We start from the raw sequence: 19,049 nt of genomic DNA on the forward strand, positions 1-19,049 counted from the left end.
CAGTTGCCCTAACCATTAGACCACTGGTTATTATATATAAATAAAATAACAGCAGAAAACTTGGTTACTTCATTGTTTTAATCACTACAAATTTGTAAATATATATGTACACTTAAAGACTCTAAAACAAATTACTCAATTAAATGGAAAATTATAAAGAAATGCAAACCTTACTCAAATATTAACAAAAGATGTAATGTATGTATATATGAAAAGTATATTATTATATGTCAACCAGAGCTATGCTCACTGAACCGTAAGAACGAGTTAGTCTCTACTTGTAGACATAGAAAAAAATTCTTACTAAATTGCAGATCCAAATAGTTTATCTAAAACAATAGGCTATTGTATACGACTTCCTGATGCTCACTTCTATTAAGCACTATGAGACAACTGTGTCACTTATGTTTTATATTTCACCTGAAGAGTGCGGCCAGCTACATGCTGGTTGTACCAAACAAATTTGTAGTGATTACAACAATGAAGTAACCAAGTTTTCTGCTGTTAATTTATTTATTTATGCTCTACCTTGGTATTGAGCACTCTATCCTATCCGTCTGATAATTTCAACCTGAATATATATATATATATATATATATATATATATATATATATATATATTTTCTCGGGTGTGTAGAAAGCGACGACCTCGAATTGGACGACCCCAACGACCCGGGCGACCTCGAATTGGACGACCTAGAATTGGACGACCCATAACACGAAACCGACAACCCCTATAATAGCCTCCCTAATAGCCTAGCCTAGGCCTAAGTATGGTATAACATCCCGAAGCCGAACATAACCAAAGATCTTTAAACCATACCTTATATAATACTCGCAAGCAAGCAATTGATTGAAAAAATACAGAAATATCGCCATTTGATACTGAATGTGTCGGCACGAACAAACGAACAGATATGGAACGCCAAGAGTGCATCATTAAAACTGCATTCGAGGCGATTAGCACACGAAATATCATAAACATGGCAAACCAGGCCCCTTTTTCAGCGGCAGGTAAGGTTTGACCATGGAGGTACTCCATGGTTTGACCAGCTCCATGGTTTGACCATGGAGGTATAACAATATTTTTATACCTCCATGGTTTGACCGTATACAATGCATGTGTGAAATGTAAAGCTTTCTTATGGCCCTCCCATGCAGGATTAGGCCAAGTTGAGCCGCCGACAAGTTGAGGCGCCGCCAAAAAAACATTATTTTCTATGAAACGCCAAATGCTTACTTGTACTTTCGCCGGTGCTCGTTTCTATTTAATAGAAGTTCTATTTATATTAATTATTAGATATAACGATGTATATTCCAAAGTTTATATATCACGGTTTTAAGTATATATTATTAAATATTAAAGAGAAATAATTATGAATATCTGACTTGTAGATTCCAAAATATAAGGCCTAAAACATGACCGAAAATGATCGTTTTTAGCCAAAAATGACGTAAACATGTTGCCCCCTCAGGCGGCAGTTGAAGTAAAATAATTGCATAAAATCACCGTTTTTTAGTAAAATATTTTGTGTATTATGATATCAAAAGATAGTAAATAAAAAATAATAATTATTTAACCTCATTCGAAGAATATCAATACTCTATTAGTCCTGAGAGACAACGTGATTTTACGTGGTAGGCATACACGCGAGAAAAATATTATGGAGTGCACTGCATTTTTACCTTGAAAGATTAAAAACAATTAAATTATTAAATATGACTACTTTCCTTTGCTGTTTCAAATCAACAAAATTGTAGTATGTAATTATTATTTATTTTCATGACACAATAAACCTAAAGACCATGAACTTATGTAGGGCCTACTAGGACACCACTCTATCACTACGCGAAATGTCGTAAAAGACGCACTGGCCGTTTCATAGAAATTACCGGCGGATCAACTTGTCGGCGGCCCAACCGGTCATATCCCCCCATGCACATGTTACGCTGCTTGGTAGGCCTATAGTGTTCTATTTAAGAAGACGAGATGTAATTATACGTCCATGGTTTAACCATGTATTGTATAATATTTATTTCTTTTTAATTTATTTTTAATATGTCGAATGCAGTTTTAATGATGCACTCTTGGCGTTCCATATCTTTCCGTTTGTTCGTGTCGACACAATCAGTATCAAATGGCGATATTTCTGTATTTTTTCAATCAATTGCTTGCTTGCGAGTATTATATACTAAGGTATAGTTTAAAGATCTTTGGCTATGTTCGGCTTTGGGATGTTATACCACACTTAGGCCTAGGCTAGGCTAGGCTATAGGGGTCGTCGGTTTCGTGTTATGGGTCGTTCAATTCGAGGTCGTTCAATTCGAGGTCGCCCGGGTCGTTGGGGGTCGTCCAATTCGAGGTCGTCGCTTTCTACACACCCATATTTTCTCATTCTCACAGATTTCCTCATCTTTATCGTTTCAAATGAATTAATTAAATTTCAGTATATCACAAATCAGGCAAAGAACATTAATTCTAACCGCCCGGTGATATACTGAAATTTAATTAATTAATTTGAAACGATAAAGATGAGGAAATCTGTGAGAATGAGAAAAAGTCGCCCCAACCGAGACTCGAACTCGGACCGCCTGCTTGATATGCAGATGTCCTAACCATTAGACCACTGGGGCTTTCATGGTATTGTTCGAACTCGATTGGATAGCGACTCTTTAACATTCTCGGCGTGGTACGGCGGAACAGCACTAGTCCTCAGTTTTACGCACGCGCACCAGAGATCAAATTGATACGCCCTCATCTTACAGTATTTTTATTCACGATGCGGGATCTCCGAAGAGATACTTTTATATATATAAACAAATCAGGCAAAGAACATTAATTCTAAACCGCCCGGTGATACACTGACATTTAATTAATTAATTTGAAACGATAATGATGATGAAATCTGTGAGAATATATTTGACATCGTACTGCTGTAATGCAATAACTTTTGCAATTTGCAATCGAGTGACCTTCTGAAATAAAATGTTTGATCAAGCTTTAATGTATTGATAGTGTCATTCTCATACGGACAGTGTTTTATCTGACGTAATGTTTATCAGACATTTTACAGTAGGCCTATATGACAATTAATTGATTGTCTTATCCGAAAAATGTGGCCAGTTTGGTTACTCTTAATTTTGTCAGTAGAGTCAACTAATGAACAAGATTTGCCGCAAAGGTGACTGTCCAAATGTTGGCTGTCGAGAAAGTCAACAGACTCTTAAATTTATATCTTACTTATATATCACGAAGGTTGAGTGGTCTGCAAAATGCAATAATGGGTGGTTCCGGAAAAAACCAGTCCTAAGACGTTATGTGGACTTTAAAATGGGCATATGTTTCTCAATAATAGCCCGTAATGGAGGCAACCTAGGGTGATAGGTTGTGACTAATGGTACTTTGATCTAATTTAGCTGAAATGGTTTTGTACGTCAGTGTCCGACAGTGAGGAATATCATTTGCTTTCTTTATAGCAGTTTCAATGTATTTCTTCTTGTAATTTCTATTCCGGAGATGTCCGGTTAGTTCTTCTGTACGATTCTGAAAATCTAAATCTGAAGAACAGATACGTCTGATACGTAATGCTTGACTGTACGGTATGTTTTTAGTACAGTGTCGAGGATGACAACTGCTATAGGAAGGAGGTACATATTTTTATGCGTGAGTTTACGGAATAGGTCAATTTTGAGTGCGCCGTTTTCTATGGTCACTATAGTTTGTTTATAATTATATTTTTGTTCAATAAACCAGTAGCCATGAACTTTGTTCTGAAATAAAAGTTGATTGTTTGATTTAATTAATTGATTGATAAGCTAAATCAACTACAGAAGAAAAACTGAATCCAATCATAATCCCCATTTTAAAATAATTATGTATTTAATATAAAACCCGATAGGTCCTTCTTTATAATTAAAATAGAGCACTCCATACTATATTATTTTACGTTATACTAAATGTTTACTAGGCCTACAGATTGTTTAAAAAATTAAACTGATAATTAATCATTATTTCTTTAATATTTAAAGAGAATATACATTTAGATAAAAAAAATGTAATGAACAATTCGAGTTGCGTTTTTTGTAATAAGTTTATCTTGTTATAATTGATGGTATTAGGTAACATGACATATGCATTTTTTTTTATGAAACTTTTTTTTTCACAGACAGTACGTTGACCCAATTGTGAATGACCTGAAAAAATAGCCTGGTACATATAGCAATATAATATTAAGTATGATCAATTATTATTGTTGACATGATTGTAATGTTTTTAAATGTATAGAAGAACATATACATCATAATAAAATACTATATAAATTATTTATTATTCTGTTTTGATATAATCAAAACATATTGCTATGTTGTTATGCTTTTGTACTTTTCTTGTCTATTTTGTAACAACTGTAGCGATATTTATATTTAAAAACACTTCTAGGACAAACAAAGAAAATGATTTCCTCAATTGGCGCAGTTAGCTATGTTTTCAGAACAGGAAGACTAACAAAATGTATAAACCTGTCAAACGAGTGTGGGCAGAGGAGAGAGAGAGAGAGAGAGAGAGAGGGGGGGGGGGGATTGTGGGGGAGATAGATTGATTTTAATAGTGTAGACTTTTTTTGTTCTTTGCTGTAATACGAATTGGAATTGGAATAAAAACTGAAATAATTAGAAATTTTGAAGTTAGACATAAACACATCATGGATATAATTATTATTTATGTTCTAAAAACGTTTATTGTCCTATTTTTTTCAGGAATGGGAAGAAAAATAAACACAAAATCAATTAAAGTTGTTCTATGAGGTATTAACAGCCAAACCAATATTCCATATTACTGGACTTGCAGTAAACGTATAATGCCATTGAACAGCATGACATAAGCCCTTAAATTCATTCAGGCTTATCGCCTGACTTTATTTACTTTAGGCCTCTGGCTCCTAGTAATAACAAAATAATAATTACATTGAAAATAAAGCAATTTATGGTCACAAGATAAATGAATTAATTAATTTCGTTCTCTAAGCAAAACATATATCTTAACTTATAAGCATGATAAATATATTTAGATAGATTATGAATAAATTATTGGATCCTGTGATGACATTAAACGGCAGAATTTAAAAGTATTTGGATTTTCAAAAAATAATGAAGGTATACATTTTTTTCTTATTTCCTTGTAACAACGAGAACAAACCGTAACAAAATGATATTCATCTTCAACTTCATTTATATTACATATTTTACATAACCTTTTGTTGCGCTCTATTCTTTTCCATCTTCCCTTTTCTACCTCTAGTTGAAGTATGCCCAGTCTTAGTTGACTTAAAGCTCGCTTATATCTAGTATCAAGGTTCTGTAGTAAGTATCCATCTACTCCGAAATTGTTTTTGAACATAATATCTTAATTTTGAAGAAATATTTATGCTTTCATGAAAGGATTGGCGTTCCATATTGGTTAGCCTTTCTTTTATTTTATTAATTATATAAAACTTATCAAGGACATTATTTTGTGAAAACCATATGTTTCCATGACCAATAGAGCATAACATATGTTTTACATCGCTTACCCAACAATTACTATTATTTTGCGCTTTACGAAGTTGAGATTTATAACATTTCTTCGCATATTTGTCCTTGTTCATATTTACTAGTCTTACCCAATAACGGATAACATTGAGTACACTTTAGATTGATAAAGAGAATCGTCCACATTCTCCTCTAATTGAAACATTTGTGGCTGATTTCCCGACCCCTAAAACATATCTACAGAAATTATTTTGAATATCATCAATTTTTTTGTTGTTTAGTTTTCCCCATATTTCACTACCACACAGTATAATTGGGTTTATTTTAACATCAAATAAGTAGTTCCAAATATTCACTGGTAAATGTCCATATTTCTGATATACAATATTTTTGAGTGAGAAAAGTGCTTTATTAGCCTGTGTATTATTTTGTTCTCTTGCCTTTTCCCAATTTCCTTTTTTTTTCTCTTTCGTGGGGCCAACCCACTTTTATTTCATTCTTCATATTACACATTGTAGTTATATATAGAAATTGTATAAAATGTCATTAAAAAAATGTTTTAAATATATATATATATATAAATAAAAATTAAAATAATAATGAAACAATTAAAAATTAATACATGCAATTTTAAGAATACAAGTTAATAATTTTCTTTTTACGTTACCCCATTTCTTTTTTGCCTTGTTTATGTTACAAGCATATAACAAGTTCCAGACGACTTTTGATCTAATTTTTGAATGCTTTTCTAATGATTTAATAAAATTTGTTTTATAAATACAAAAAGTAAACAATGATAATAATTCATTGACATTTTCACTTTTTGTTCCAATAACAATGTCTAGCCAATCATGTACGGTTTCTTCAAGTGTATAGCATTTTAGAATCATGTTGTTGAATTTTGTCCATACTTTTTGGATACTTTTACATTTCAAAAGCATGTGCTTGTCTGTCTCAATTTCGTTTTGGCAGTGTTCGCACATTTCTTCAGGAGATATTTTCCATATCTTCATTCGTTGTTTACATGCCAGAATCCGATGTAGCAGTTTAACATTAAATTGTGCTACTTTTGTTACATGTTTCATGCTATAGACTTTTTTTTAACCATATTTCATTCCACTTAAAGTTAAATTTCTAAATTCTGTTTCCCATTTCGATTGACAAAATGGAGTAATAGATATATTGTTGATAATGTGTTTATAATAAAATTAATTTTTATACTTTTTACAATATATTGTTTGTATTTCTTGTTTGTCTTTTTTTTATTGTTTATAATTATTTTCCTCCAATTTGAGGGAATTGCATTTACAATCTTAAAATATACAATTATTCCAGTTTGTTGCTCTGAAAGGGTGGGTATCAATTCTGTCGGAGTCATTAATCTGTGATTAACTATTTTATCTGTTATTGTTTTATACCCTGCTTGTATCCAACTTTTAAAATATAATGTTTTTCAACTTCATTTACATTTTGCGGGTATGTAATACTTATATTGTTAAAATACACTAACACTTTTAACATTTCTTTATAAAATTCAGGCATACATTTTAGGTCTACATGACTTTCAAAATTGGGTTCACTAGTATTGACAGTATAATTAAATGGATACATATAATGTTTTGGTAAATATTTCCATTTACCTGGGTCAGGGCTTAACAATTTCTTAACCCAACTAAGTTTTAACGAACTAACCATTGTGCTAAGATGTACCATATTATTTAGACCACCTCCTAATATTGAATTTATGGGTTTTCTTTTTATTATTTCTCTTTTTTTACCCCACAAAAATCTATATAATACCTTTTCTACTTTTGGGAATACATATATAGGCACATTTATGACACTAGCATTATATATAAGTTGGGAAATTGCAAATGTTTTTATAATAATTATTTTTCCAAAAAAAGAAAGGTTTCTTTTTTGCCATAATTGCAATATCTGACAAGTTTAGGGATTTTTTCATTCCAGTTCTTTTCTTCGCACACTCTTTTATTGTGTCGACATATATCCCTAAGAATTTAACTGGATTCTTCGTCCATGTTAGATTAAAAGGTGCTGTTTCATTGTTTTTGCTGGAACCAATCCACATTCCTTTAGTTTTTTCTTTATTTAATTTTAATCCAGATATATTACAAAAAACCTCTATTTCTTTCAAAAGTGTTTTTAAACTAGTCTCGTCTTGTGTAAATAAGACGGTGTCATCTGCTAATTGACACATTTTAACAGTACTTTCATTTACATTATCTATATTACATGGTAACATAATGCCTTTACATAGAGGATTATCTCTAATAATAATAATATTATTATTATCCATTATTTCAACAGCAAGTGTGAATAAAAGAGCAGACAGTGGACATCCTTGTCTTACTCCACTTTCCATCTGAAAACTTTCAGGTAGCCATCCATTATTTTCTATAACTAGATTGCACGCTCGCGTACCATCTAGGTATACTGCTGCTATGCCAAACCTGGACAGCTTACTCACTTATTGGGCGAACATAACACGTATACACGGAGATCAAATCTTCAGTCGGGACACCAAACCGTTTGAGAAGTGATAGCATGTATAGTCGTCGACTACTTTTACTAATAATAATCATTAAAGTGGTACTGCCAGCTAAGATTGGACTGGACAGTCAGGCCCAGAAGCCTGGTCTCAGACACCACCTCGCGCTCCACCCCAGCGATTTGAAGGTGAGGAGGGTTAGGCGGTTCCTTCATAAAACAAACCTGCATAACCTTACTGGGGTTGAGCTCGAGGCGGTTGTCCGTTGCCCAAGCATCCAGATCCTGAACATCCACTCAAATTTGGCTATCCAGCCACTGATACCCACAGCATTGTCATATTTTCAGTTATTTGCCTTTTGATTTATATATATATATATATATATATATATATATATATATATATATATTTGCACATTTTCTTGCACTGATGAAGGACTAGTGTTGCTCGAAAGCTCTGTTAACTTTTCTGACTGTTATCATCAAACTATTATTATGTATTTTGTCTCATGTCTAATGGTGACATCATTATCATTTGAGAATGTTGTGCTTGGCGTAATCAACTATATTTGGTCTATGCCATCTCCTATGCGACTCAAGGTTAGCTTTGCTATTATAAATAGTACCGCACTCTGGACATCTGTATCTCAAATAAACAATTTTTGGACAATTATGATTAGCAAGAGATAGTGGTTCGTTAAAATATTCCTTACATAACTGGCAGACTATTTTTCTGGTTTTAATTTTAGTCATGTCTTCAATCTGTAGATCCTGAACGTCATTATCTTCAATAATGATAGTACCATTTATAAACGAGTTTTTTGACTCAGTTGCGTATGGTAACTCAGGATATGTTGTCCCGTTGACTATTTGAGATGTTGTAAGAGCACCGTCTGTTATTGAAATGTGTTCTTGTGTCGTGTTTTGTTGCGTGGATGGTACAGCAGACACGTCAGAGAAAACATAGTTTGATGATTTAGATACATTTAATTTCCATGGAAATGACTTGTCAGTCGTTATCGTCGTATGGGTCACATGCTGACTATCGAGTGCAAATATTTTGTTGTATATAGCGTAACGACGAATGATATTCTCTGAGCAAGCGCTAGACACTTTTTTCTTTTTTTCTTCTTGATCTTTATGTACTTGATCTTGAAAACTTGATCTGTAGGTAACACATTTCCTCTGTTTTCGTCTAACAAGAAATCCTTTAGGCATTATGATTTTCAAAAATACAGACAAAACGAATACAAATGTCCAATATTCAAAAAATAGAAGGAAAAGTAAACAATGCTTTAAGCTGTACGTGTGTTTTAAGCAGCTGCTGACTAAATGTGTCATTAAAGATAACATTAAACTCAAAAACAAAGAGTCGTATTGGCAGCAATTGGTATGCTGATAAATATCTCCTCAATCTATTTAGTAGAAATACAGTGTTTGCCATAATATTTTACGATACTATATACTATACTAGCCAACATAGTTTGGACTCGTACTTTCGATCTAGTCGATTGCGTGGATATGTTGGTTTGTTACATTGTAAAATAGGATGTTTCCATGTATAGTACTTGCTTTGTTACTTGGCAAAATCAAATTTTTCCAACTATAGTACTTGGATGGTTGGATATACAGTATATACTGTATATCTATTAAACATTATTAATGCATTAATTGAAATTACGACGACGGGACCCTTATATTATAATTTGTTGGTATGATGACGTTATTAAATTAAAAAATGAAGATGACATTTTCAGACGGTAATGATTTAGCAAAAATATGAAAGATTTGGAAACAAATTGAACACGATGCGCGATCTTTTAATTTGTATAAAAAATGATGTAAATCAGCCTGTTAATGGCGATGATTTGCTGTTGGTATGGAATAAAATAAAATATAAAAAAAAATAAATATAATATATAAAACAAAATAATTTTTTTCAGTTTTACTGGCCATATAATAACGTCACAGCATCCAATATGCCTAAAAGTTATTTACAATTACATTCATTTTTTTTTAAAACCCGGTTTCCTAAATGTTGTTATGTCCTTTTGTGTCAAAAAATAAATCAAAAGATTGCACAGAAAATATTAACTGGAAATTACTGCAGCTATTATGACTGTGCATTTGGTTTACTCTCTCAAAACCAGACTTAACTTAAGTTCCAAAAGTCCCAAATTCTTTCTTACCATTAAAACACATTTTGGAATTCCAGGCTTCCAGAAAACCAGAAATAAAAAAAATAAAATTCTCAGCTTAAATACAGTATCATTTGCAGCACATAATTGTCAATAAATAACTGTTACTTATTTGACTGTAACTGATTGACTTGGGTGGAGCAAAGCAGTCTATTTGGATGGTGTTCAAGCAGTAACCAATCTATAATGTGTGTATGTGGCAAATTTTAATGTTAACATTTTAACAATATGTCTATAAAATTGTTGTGGGCATGCAACTGTAATAATTCTGAATGCAGCACTTAATTAATTAAATGGCACATTTAAGTAAGTCAAAAAGACCAAAATGTTTATGTAATGTTATTTTTTGATTATGAAAGTGCAACATACAGTTCAATGCATTATTCACTCATGATATTATTTACCAATACATCAATAAATATTAATTGGTTAAAAAGTATTTAAATATGATATAATTTAATAGCATTGACCAACAAAAACGTGAAAGTCACCAGCAGTTATATCTACTTGTATTGTTTATAAGTTCAATAAACTAGTTGTACTATGCTCATCTTTCATTAAATGCGTACATTTTGAATATCATGAATTGATTTTAACAATCACAGGAGTGTGTAATCTTAAGAATTATTAATATATTCAAGACTTAAAATATATTGTCCCCCATATACATAATCAAAAATGAATATTAATAAAATCAGACCCTAAATAGTCCATTTTGCAATATTACATTTTTCAAAAAAATCCCAACGAAGACCTATAATGCTTATAATGCTGATAATGCATTTGCAGCTCTATTGTGGAAAAATTTAAATTTTTTCTAATTCAACTCATGATACACATTCTATCGAAGGTGTCAAACCCCTTTTTAATTTTTTTCCCATCTTACTTTTTTTAAGTGCTTTGGGGCTATACACATTCGACGTGCCTATGCAAATATTGCCGTTATATTACACACGCATAGGCTTTCAGCTTTGACCCAATGTATATAAATTATTTATATTTTATTTTTATAGTATTTTATTAATTTGAAATTAAAATGTTATGTTTCAAAGAAGAATCAATTTTATTTAGTTACCAGAGAAAAAGATTGATAGAGATGGCAGCAGAAATATTACTTACTTTACTATTATTGCCTCGTATTTCAAGAGTATCACCTCCAAACCGCTAGAACATATCATATTTAGGTAAAGCTAGTGGGATTCTAGTTAAATTTATCCGTACGGTAAACTGTATACAACAGGAATTACGTATCGTGCATGTTTAATGAGAGTTGGTAGGGTACAAGTAAAGAAAACCAGGTTGATATTGTTAAAGATTAGTTAAATGAAAATAAAAAACTATATTATAAGCATGTATTCAAGTTATGTCTATCGTCAAAGTGCCTTAGATAAGCACTTTCACGATAATAAAGATATATACCTTCATATTTTCAGCTGTAAGGGTGACTGTAAAGTCTGTTCCGGATGTCAATCCAGTAGTATTGATGAAGAAGCCCGTCTTCACTTTGTCTCCTGCTCCATAGTAGAATGTTGAATTGTTATCGTTTGCGCTCACATCAATAACTTAATTTTACAGTAAAACAAATGTATTAATACATTTAAAATGTTTACGATTAGCTAGAAAAAGATATGATTGCATACAATTGTACATAACGCGATTTCAAAGCATTTTCCACTTGTGTTTAAATTTGCAAATTACCAAAAAACAAAAATGTTCTAATAACTTTTTTGTCGGATTTTAAAATAAAAGTTTCAAAAATAATTACCTGGACAACCGTAGAGTTTCATTCTTACCAGCTATGTATCTTATATGGATAAATTCGAATGTATCGAGCATTTACAGGAGAATAAAAACAATTGATAACGACACTGTGTCCATCAAAATTTCCCGGAAAACGCTACAAATAAGATGTACAGATATCAGTTTAGCTGTCTGTCTGTCTGTCTGTCTATTTGTCTATCTATCTATCTGTCTGTCTGTCTGTCTGTCTGTACAGACAGACAGACTGACAGACAGATAGATAGATAGATAGACAAATAGACAGACAGACAGACAGACAGACAGACAGATAGACAGATACAGATAGACAGATATAGACAGATACAGACAGACAGACAGACAGACATACGGACAGACAGACAGACAGACAGACAGACAGACAGACAGACAGACAGACAGACAGACAGACAGACAGACAGACAGACAGACAGACAGATAGATAGATAGATAGATAGATAGATAGATAAATATATTCTTGTTACTAAAATAAAACAAAAAGAGAGATAGAGAGAGAAATTTAGTAAAACGCTTTCAATATTCTTAATAGTATTGAATTACGTCCCCGCAAAACTATGGTACAATTATTTCCTAATGTTTTAATTGAACCATTAAAAAAATATGATAGTAATTACCTTAAACATCATTCTGTTCTTTGTACTAACAAATTATCGATTTATGCAAAACTATGCTAAGAGTGAGAGATAGAGAGAGATAGAGAGAGAAATTTAGTAAAACGCTTTCAATATTCTTAATAGTATTAAATTACGTCCCCGCAAAACTATGGTACAATTATTTCCTAATGTTTTAATTGAACCATTAAAAAAATATGTTAGTAATTACCTTAAACATCATTCTGTTCTTTGTACTAACAAATTATCGATTTATGCAAAACTATGCTATTAATACTAAAATCTAGTTACACTATCGAAATAATATTACGTTGCTAAAACAAACAATACAAATTTATGAATTACTGCCACTGTAAATTATATAATACACCGTTTGTCTATATTGCCAATGTTCCTATTTGTTAACATTTCCGGAGGAGGTTAAGTACATAATAATAATAATAATAAGGACATCATTCATTGATTCCGATTTACGTACTTAAAAAAACATTCTTTAAAAATCTTAAATATTCGGACCAAATTACTTATTTCTTAATTACATATCGGAATTGATCAAACAAATGCATATGTACTATAACAGCCTCTACTGTTGGGCGTAGGTTTTCACTTGAACGATCAAATAAACAATCTCAGACAACTTGTAACGCATCAAACACTTTTATTCAATTCTCAATTGGCAACTTCCCGATGTGATGAAGATCACGATAATGACGCTGATCAGCTATTGAATAAAGACTGACTTTACTGATGGTGATGATGATAATGATGATGGTTTCAACAAGAAACAAAAGATAATAACATGTTTGTATTATAACAAGCATTTACGTTTAAATAACTCTTACGGAGCTCCAAATATAACAATAACAAACACTTCCGTGTAAATAGCTCTTGTATAGAGCCGTGCTCAATCAAGCGGAACAAGCACCGTCCGCATCGCGATTTTTTTTTTCGTACATAAGTTGGGGACCCCTCATGAAACGTCACAAAAATAAACATGAATAATTCATCAGTTACATTTGTTGTTCCGTGTGCACCCAAGCGTATAGCAACAAGAAGTGATTACACGAACAACTGCGATACGATTCTTTCTACAGTAGGCCTAGGATTCACGTGATTACCTTCGCGCAATATTCTTCACACAAAATGTGTCGAGTCGAGGCTAATCGACAGCTAGGCAAGACATTAAACTAAGTAGTAATTCATTGGACATAGCCCAAAGAAAGCTTAGACCCACAAGAATAAAGAATGTGTATAATTTGTGTACTGTATTTTTTTAATTCTGCTATTTTATTATCAAACAATATGCATGAACTCAAAGGAACTTTAAAAATGCGCGTATATGAACACATGGGATGGGAAGATTAGACCCACGAGAATAAAAAATGTATTTTTGTGTAATGTTTAATGTTTAATTTTGCTGACTTATTACTCGGATTGTGTCATACCTAACACACACACGTCACACACATACACACCGTACCCACACAGCTACTACTAGAATAGACATGGGTTTAGAGACTAATAATTAGGCCTATAGTATTAATAGAAACTATAATTTTAACACGTAATTCTTTAGTAATAAATTATATTAAAAACACCATAAACAAAAGCTGATTATTTCGACAATCCACAAAACGCCGCTATTCTTCTATGAAATCGCACGCCGCAACAACAGCGGAGATAGGCCTAGAATCGTACCGCACTTGTGTAATCACTTCTTGTTGGTATACGCTTGGGTGCACACGGAACAAGAAAATTTAACTGATGAATTATTCATGTTTATTTTGTGACGTTTCTTGAGGGGGTCCCCAACTTATGTACGAAAAAAAAAATCGCGTCCGCATCACTGGATTTCATCCCATGACAACCGCGGGATAATTGCGAACGTTACAACATTATACATGAACATGCTTTCAATCTTGGCCACAGATAGGCCTACACTCCACGCACCATTTAGACGGCGTTCAGAGTCAAATTTATCTATAATATACCTTCAATCAACTACTGCATTAATCATAATTTCTTATTATTATCACAATATTATTCATTAGATGATTAAAACTTACGTTTGTTTCTCTTCTAGATAGACCTACGCATAGAACACATTATCTTTGTGAGCGGACATATTAGACAACCTTTAATTATAGAGGGCGCTAAACTAAAAATGAGCCGTAACATGTACTACAATAAGCATACTTACCTTCTTTCAAATTACCACCACTAATTCAAAATATATAACAAAGTATTTTGTCTTACTTTCTTACCATCGTTAACTATTGTTTTTTCAAATTAAATAACAACTCCATTGTCTTACTTCCTTACCATTGTTTACCATTGTATTAATTATATTAGGATCAAATAATGTCATCCCCTTAAATGCCCTCTACGGGGACTGGACCTACATACTTTACTACTCAAAACTAACGTTAACAATTACCGTCCCATTTCTGTTCTTTCTATTTTTGCCAAAATCTTTGAACGTATAATTTATGATAGGACGTATTCCTTCATTCAAAAACACAACATTCTCTTCGAGAATCAATACGGTTTTTTGTAAAGGATACGATTCAGCAATGGCCCTCCTACAACTCACTAATAATATTGTGGATACCTTTGAAAACAATAAATTTGCTACTGGTATTTTCATAGATCTTTCAAAGGCATTTGACACCCTAGACCATTCAATACTTTTAGCTAAATTTCAAAATGATGGTATTCGCGGAATCACTAACAATCTCTTTAATAGTTATCTTTCAAACAGACTTCAATGTACACAAATCAATCATGTTTCCCCCAAATTCCTTCCTATATCTCATGGTATCCCCCAAAGTTCTTTACTTGGTCCTCTACTTTTGTTACTTTACATTAATGATATTAACCCATCCTCTAATAAATTTTCCTTTTTGCTTTACGCTGATGATACCACCGCCCTTTATACCAATAAGAACTTTCAGTCACTTGTTGAAACTGTTAATCAAGAACTTATCAATGTTTTTAATTATTTTTCAGCAAATAAGCTTTCAGTTAATACCAAAAATTAATGTTGTGCAGTTTTATTTCGAAATTCAAACAAGCATATTTTTTTGGTGCATGGACATATTGAAATTAACAAATTTATAATTAAACAATTCAACAAAACAATACCAAATTTTTGGGCGTTAAAGCAGAAATGTCAACACCTATTTGAGTATTTTTTATGATTGTTTAGCTATAATAAAATATATATTAGGTTTTTCGAAATTTTTTATGTAATTTTTACCGCTAAAATCGACGTTTGAAAATACGATTTTTCTGACCAGTCAGCGTTTAAAGAGCCAACTCATTAACTTTACAGTCGTGACGTCATATCGGGTTTCGCTATCTTCCCTGAAAACCATCACGCTGGATGAGTACATGAAAAAGCCAATCCTCGCAAAATGTATTCCGATTCCGAAGAAGAAACTTTTTCGTTAGAAATTCAGCCATACCAATATGAGCCTTTGAGAAAGGCTGGGGAATTTGAAAATTATTCTTCCGAAGAGGAAGAAGAAGACGATGTTGAGGCAGAAGGAAGGGAGGAAAGAGAAGGAAATTTAACATTATATGTTTAAATAGGCTACTCGGGAGGCTACTGTAGCCTATCAATTAGTTAGCATCGGCTCCGTCATAGGCGCGGCCTACGTTATATTTGTTAGTGTTTAAATACCGATCGTAAAACAGTCTTTAAATCTTCATTATTGCTGTTTTTATAATAAAATCATTTTAATACTGTATTATTCGTTAGCTAGCTAAGTACTGTTATGTGTAGCCTTTTCACAATTGTGATTCTACCCGACTGCCTCGGACAACACCAAAAAAAAAATAAAAATCACGGCCATATACATTATGCGGCCAGCGAGGAAGGTGGTGAGAAAGACATTTTGTTTTGGATCAAATTTGTTGATTTTAATAGGCATTTGAGTAAATTTACTGTAATAAAATGTAATTATTTTTTCGTAATTATAGGCCTGCTACACTCTATAATACTAAGGCCAATACTAATAGGCTAGCCACAGTAATAGGCTTTATTCTATTTCTACTAGGCTAGCTACAGAAGCCTAGCTTTTGTTTGGGCTTTTTCGGTGGGATTGGGAGGACCTTGCTTATATTGATTTTCATTTATTAATTAGTTTAGTAACAGTATAAAGTATATATTTGAGTGCTGTAATGTTGATTCTATGCAGGTGCAAGTGCTCACATTGTACAGCAACAACTGCTGTTGAGTCTGTATGTTGTTATGAGACAGAGGAGATGGTAGAGAAAATGGGGGAGCAAGTGGTTGGATGCATAACACAGCATACCGGGTTCAAAAACAACTGTCTGGACCACGATGTTCTTGAAGTGTCCTTCTGGCATTATGTTAAACAGGAAGGTCCATTTGACGATGATCATCCAGTGAATCAGTAAGTTTGAGTAAATACTATATTTGAATTAACGCTCAAATTAATTACGAAACAGTTTGTAAATATAACAGTATGGTAGTGGAAATCAGATTTTTAATGACAAAACTGACAACATTAAATTAAAAAATTCAATAAACCAACTACCGACCCAAAGGTCCGGCAAGTTTCGATAAAAACAATGCAACTTCTTGTCTTGTAATGAGACATTAAAGATGGTAAATTTATTTTGTTAACTAATCACAATTTTCTTTATGTTTTCAGACTATATCGCCATGTTGCCTACCGGAGGTTTACAACTTGGATATAGAAGCTACTTGGGAAGGGCAAAAGAAAAATACTTCCGTCTTGCGTAGTGTTAGCTATTAGGAATGCATTTCCTGCGCAACAATATGTAGGCTTTAAATATCCCAAAATTCCATGACTAATTAGCACATTGTACAGTCACATTGTACAGTTGCATAGATTGGAAATCCACCAGTTTCACCAACGTTCAGTTCCTACAATTAAAACAATAAACAAAAGAGTTATTTAGTTAAGTTTAGTCATGATTGAGGATAATGAAAAAAAAGAACATATATAATTACTGTATGTTTCGCCATGTGTATTGTAAGACATGCAAATAAGGACTTTATTACCTTGATTATTAAAATATTATTTAGTTGGAAAACGAGTACATCTTTTCTTGACCAAGTCTGCTTTGGTTTGCACATATTTTGATTTCACAATATATGAAGTTGAACAGCTTGGAGCAGCAAGATCCTGCATTTCAGTCTCGACAGGTACTGGGGGCGCATCATCAACTGTCGCAAGTCTTTCTTTTTCTTGCTTTTCAATAATCAAGATTGTCTGTAGAAGTAAAAGTAACTTGTATTACTATTATTATGCAAATAATATCAAACATGAATAAATTAACTACTGAACCGAATTAGCAATAAAATATAAATAAACCTTCCTGAATTATATTTATTGTAAGTACATAAGCTATTTTATAAAACATATTGTTATTATTTGACATATAATAAATCAAATAATAAAATAGGCCTACTTAAAATTGTTGCATTATCAGCACACACCATCTTCTCATTCACATCATTTATATTATAATCCAAACTAAAAAAAGGCATATTATTATTAATCATTAAAATAAGAATGTGTGGAGGTTAGGCATAGGGCCTGTCCTGTCGATCGAGAGACGTAAATTCGGCGGTGGTGGTAAGCCTAGTTAGTGCAATAATGAAACAGTAAAAACAACACTTACTTCTCTTCGCCTACGTTTTTGAAAGGCGCCTCTTGGCCTCTACTACTACTAGCAGCTGGGCCTGGGATCTTCTCGGTGGTGGTGCTTTCTGAAGGCAATGTAACCTTCGAAGGTATTGCCCCGTCTTTCAATTTCCAATTTACGTTTTCTTTGAATCCAATTTCACGAAATTTAGGTGGGTATTTCGCAAAGTCTTCTTCCAAGAAGTGCTCCGAACATATCGTTGCGAATTTGCTAGGCTGGAAATTTTTTGGTCTGATGGCGTATCCATGCCTTTCTCAGAGCCGAAGACTTTGGGAAGGAAAAAAATCCTATATTCCGGTCGCGATTTATTGGTAAAATTAAATGCTGCACAATAATGCATTGTGTTTTGATTTAACACCAACAAAAGTTAACTTTAACAAAAGTGCCTCAAGAGATTGATTACGTGAACAAAAAAATGCGAAATACAATAGAGAAATACAGTGTCCAACAACTCGTGTGTGTAACTAACCAAGCGAAGCACTCGAGATGACGTCACGGAAATATTTCTGCATACGAACTAATTGAATTGCTCGAGTGGCTATTTTAGATTTGCTTTTTCGTGATAACGGCAAAATCTTAAAAATAACGCTATGGATGAGCCGTTTTTATTAGTGTATTACTTTATATGGATTTTATTAATGTTTTAGTGACATTTCTGCTTTAACATCGATTCAGGTCTTACATGGAAACCGCATATCAAAGAAAT

At 32.6% G+C, this 19,049-nt stretch overlaps 1 protein-coding gene across 1 annotated transcript; it reads left to right on the forward strand.

Moving 5' to 3' along the window:
* Positions 1-16,056: 16,056 nt before the first annotated feature.
* On the forward strand, positions 16,057-17,368 carry LOC140058175 (uncharacterized). Its single transcript, XM_072103735.1, has 4 exons — positions 16,057-16,224; positions 16,572-16,579; positions 16,843-17,061; positions 17,323-17,368. Exons 1-4 carry the CDS (start codon positions 16,057-16,059, stop codon positions 17,366-17,368), a joined length of 441 nt encoding a protein of 146 aa, XP_071959836.1.
* Positions 17,369-19,049: the final 1,681 nt, after the last annotated feature.

Source organism: Antedon mediterranea, chromosome 9, assembly GCF_964355755.1.
Source record: "Antedon mediterranea chromosome 9, ecAntMedi1.1, whole genome shotgun sequence".
Taxonomy (NCBI): Eukaryota; Metazoa; Echinodermata; class Crinoidea; order Comatulida; family Antedonidae; genus Antedon; species Antedon mediterranea.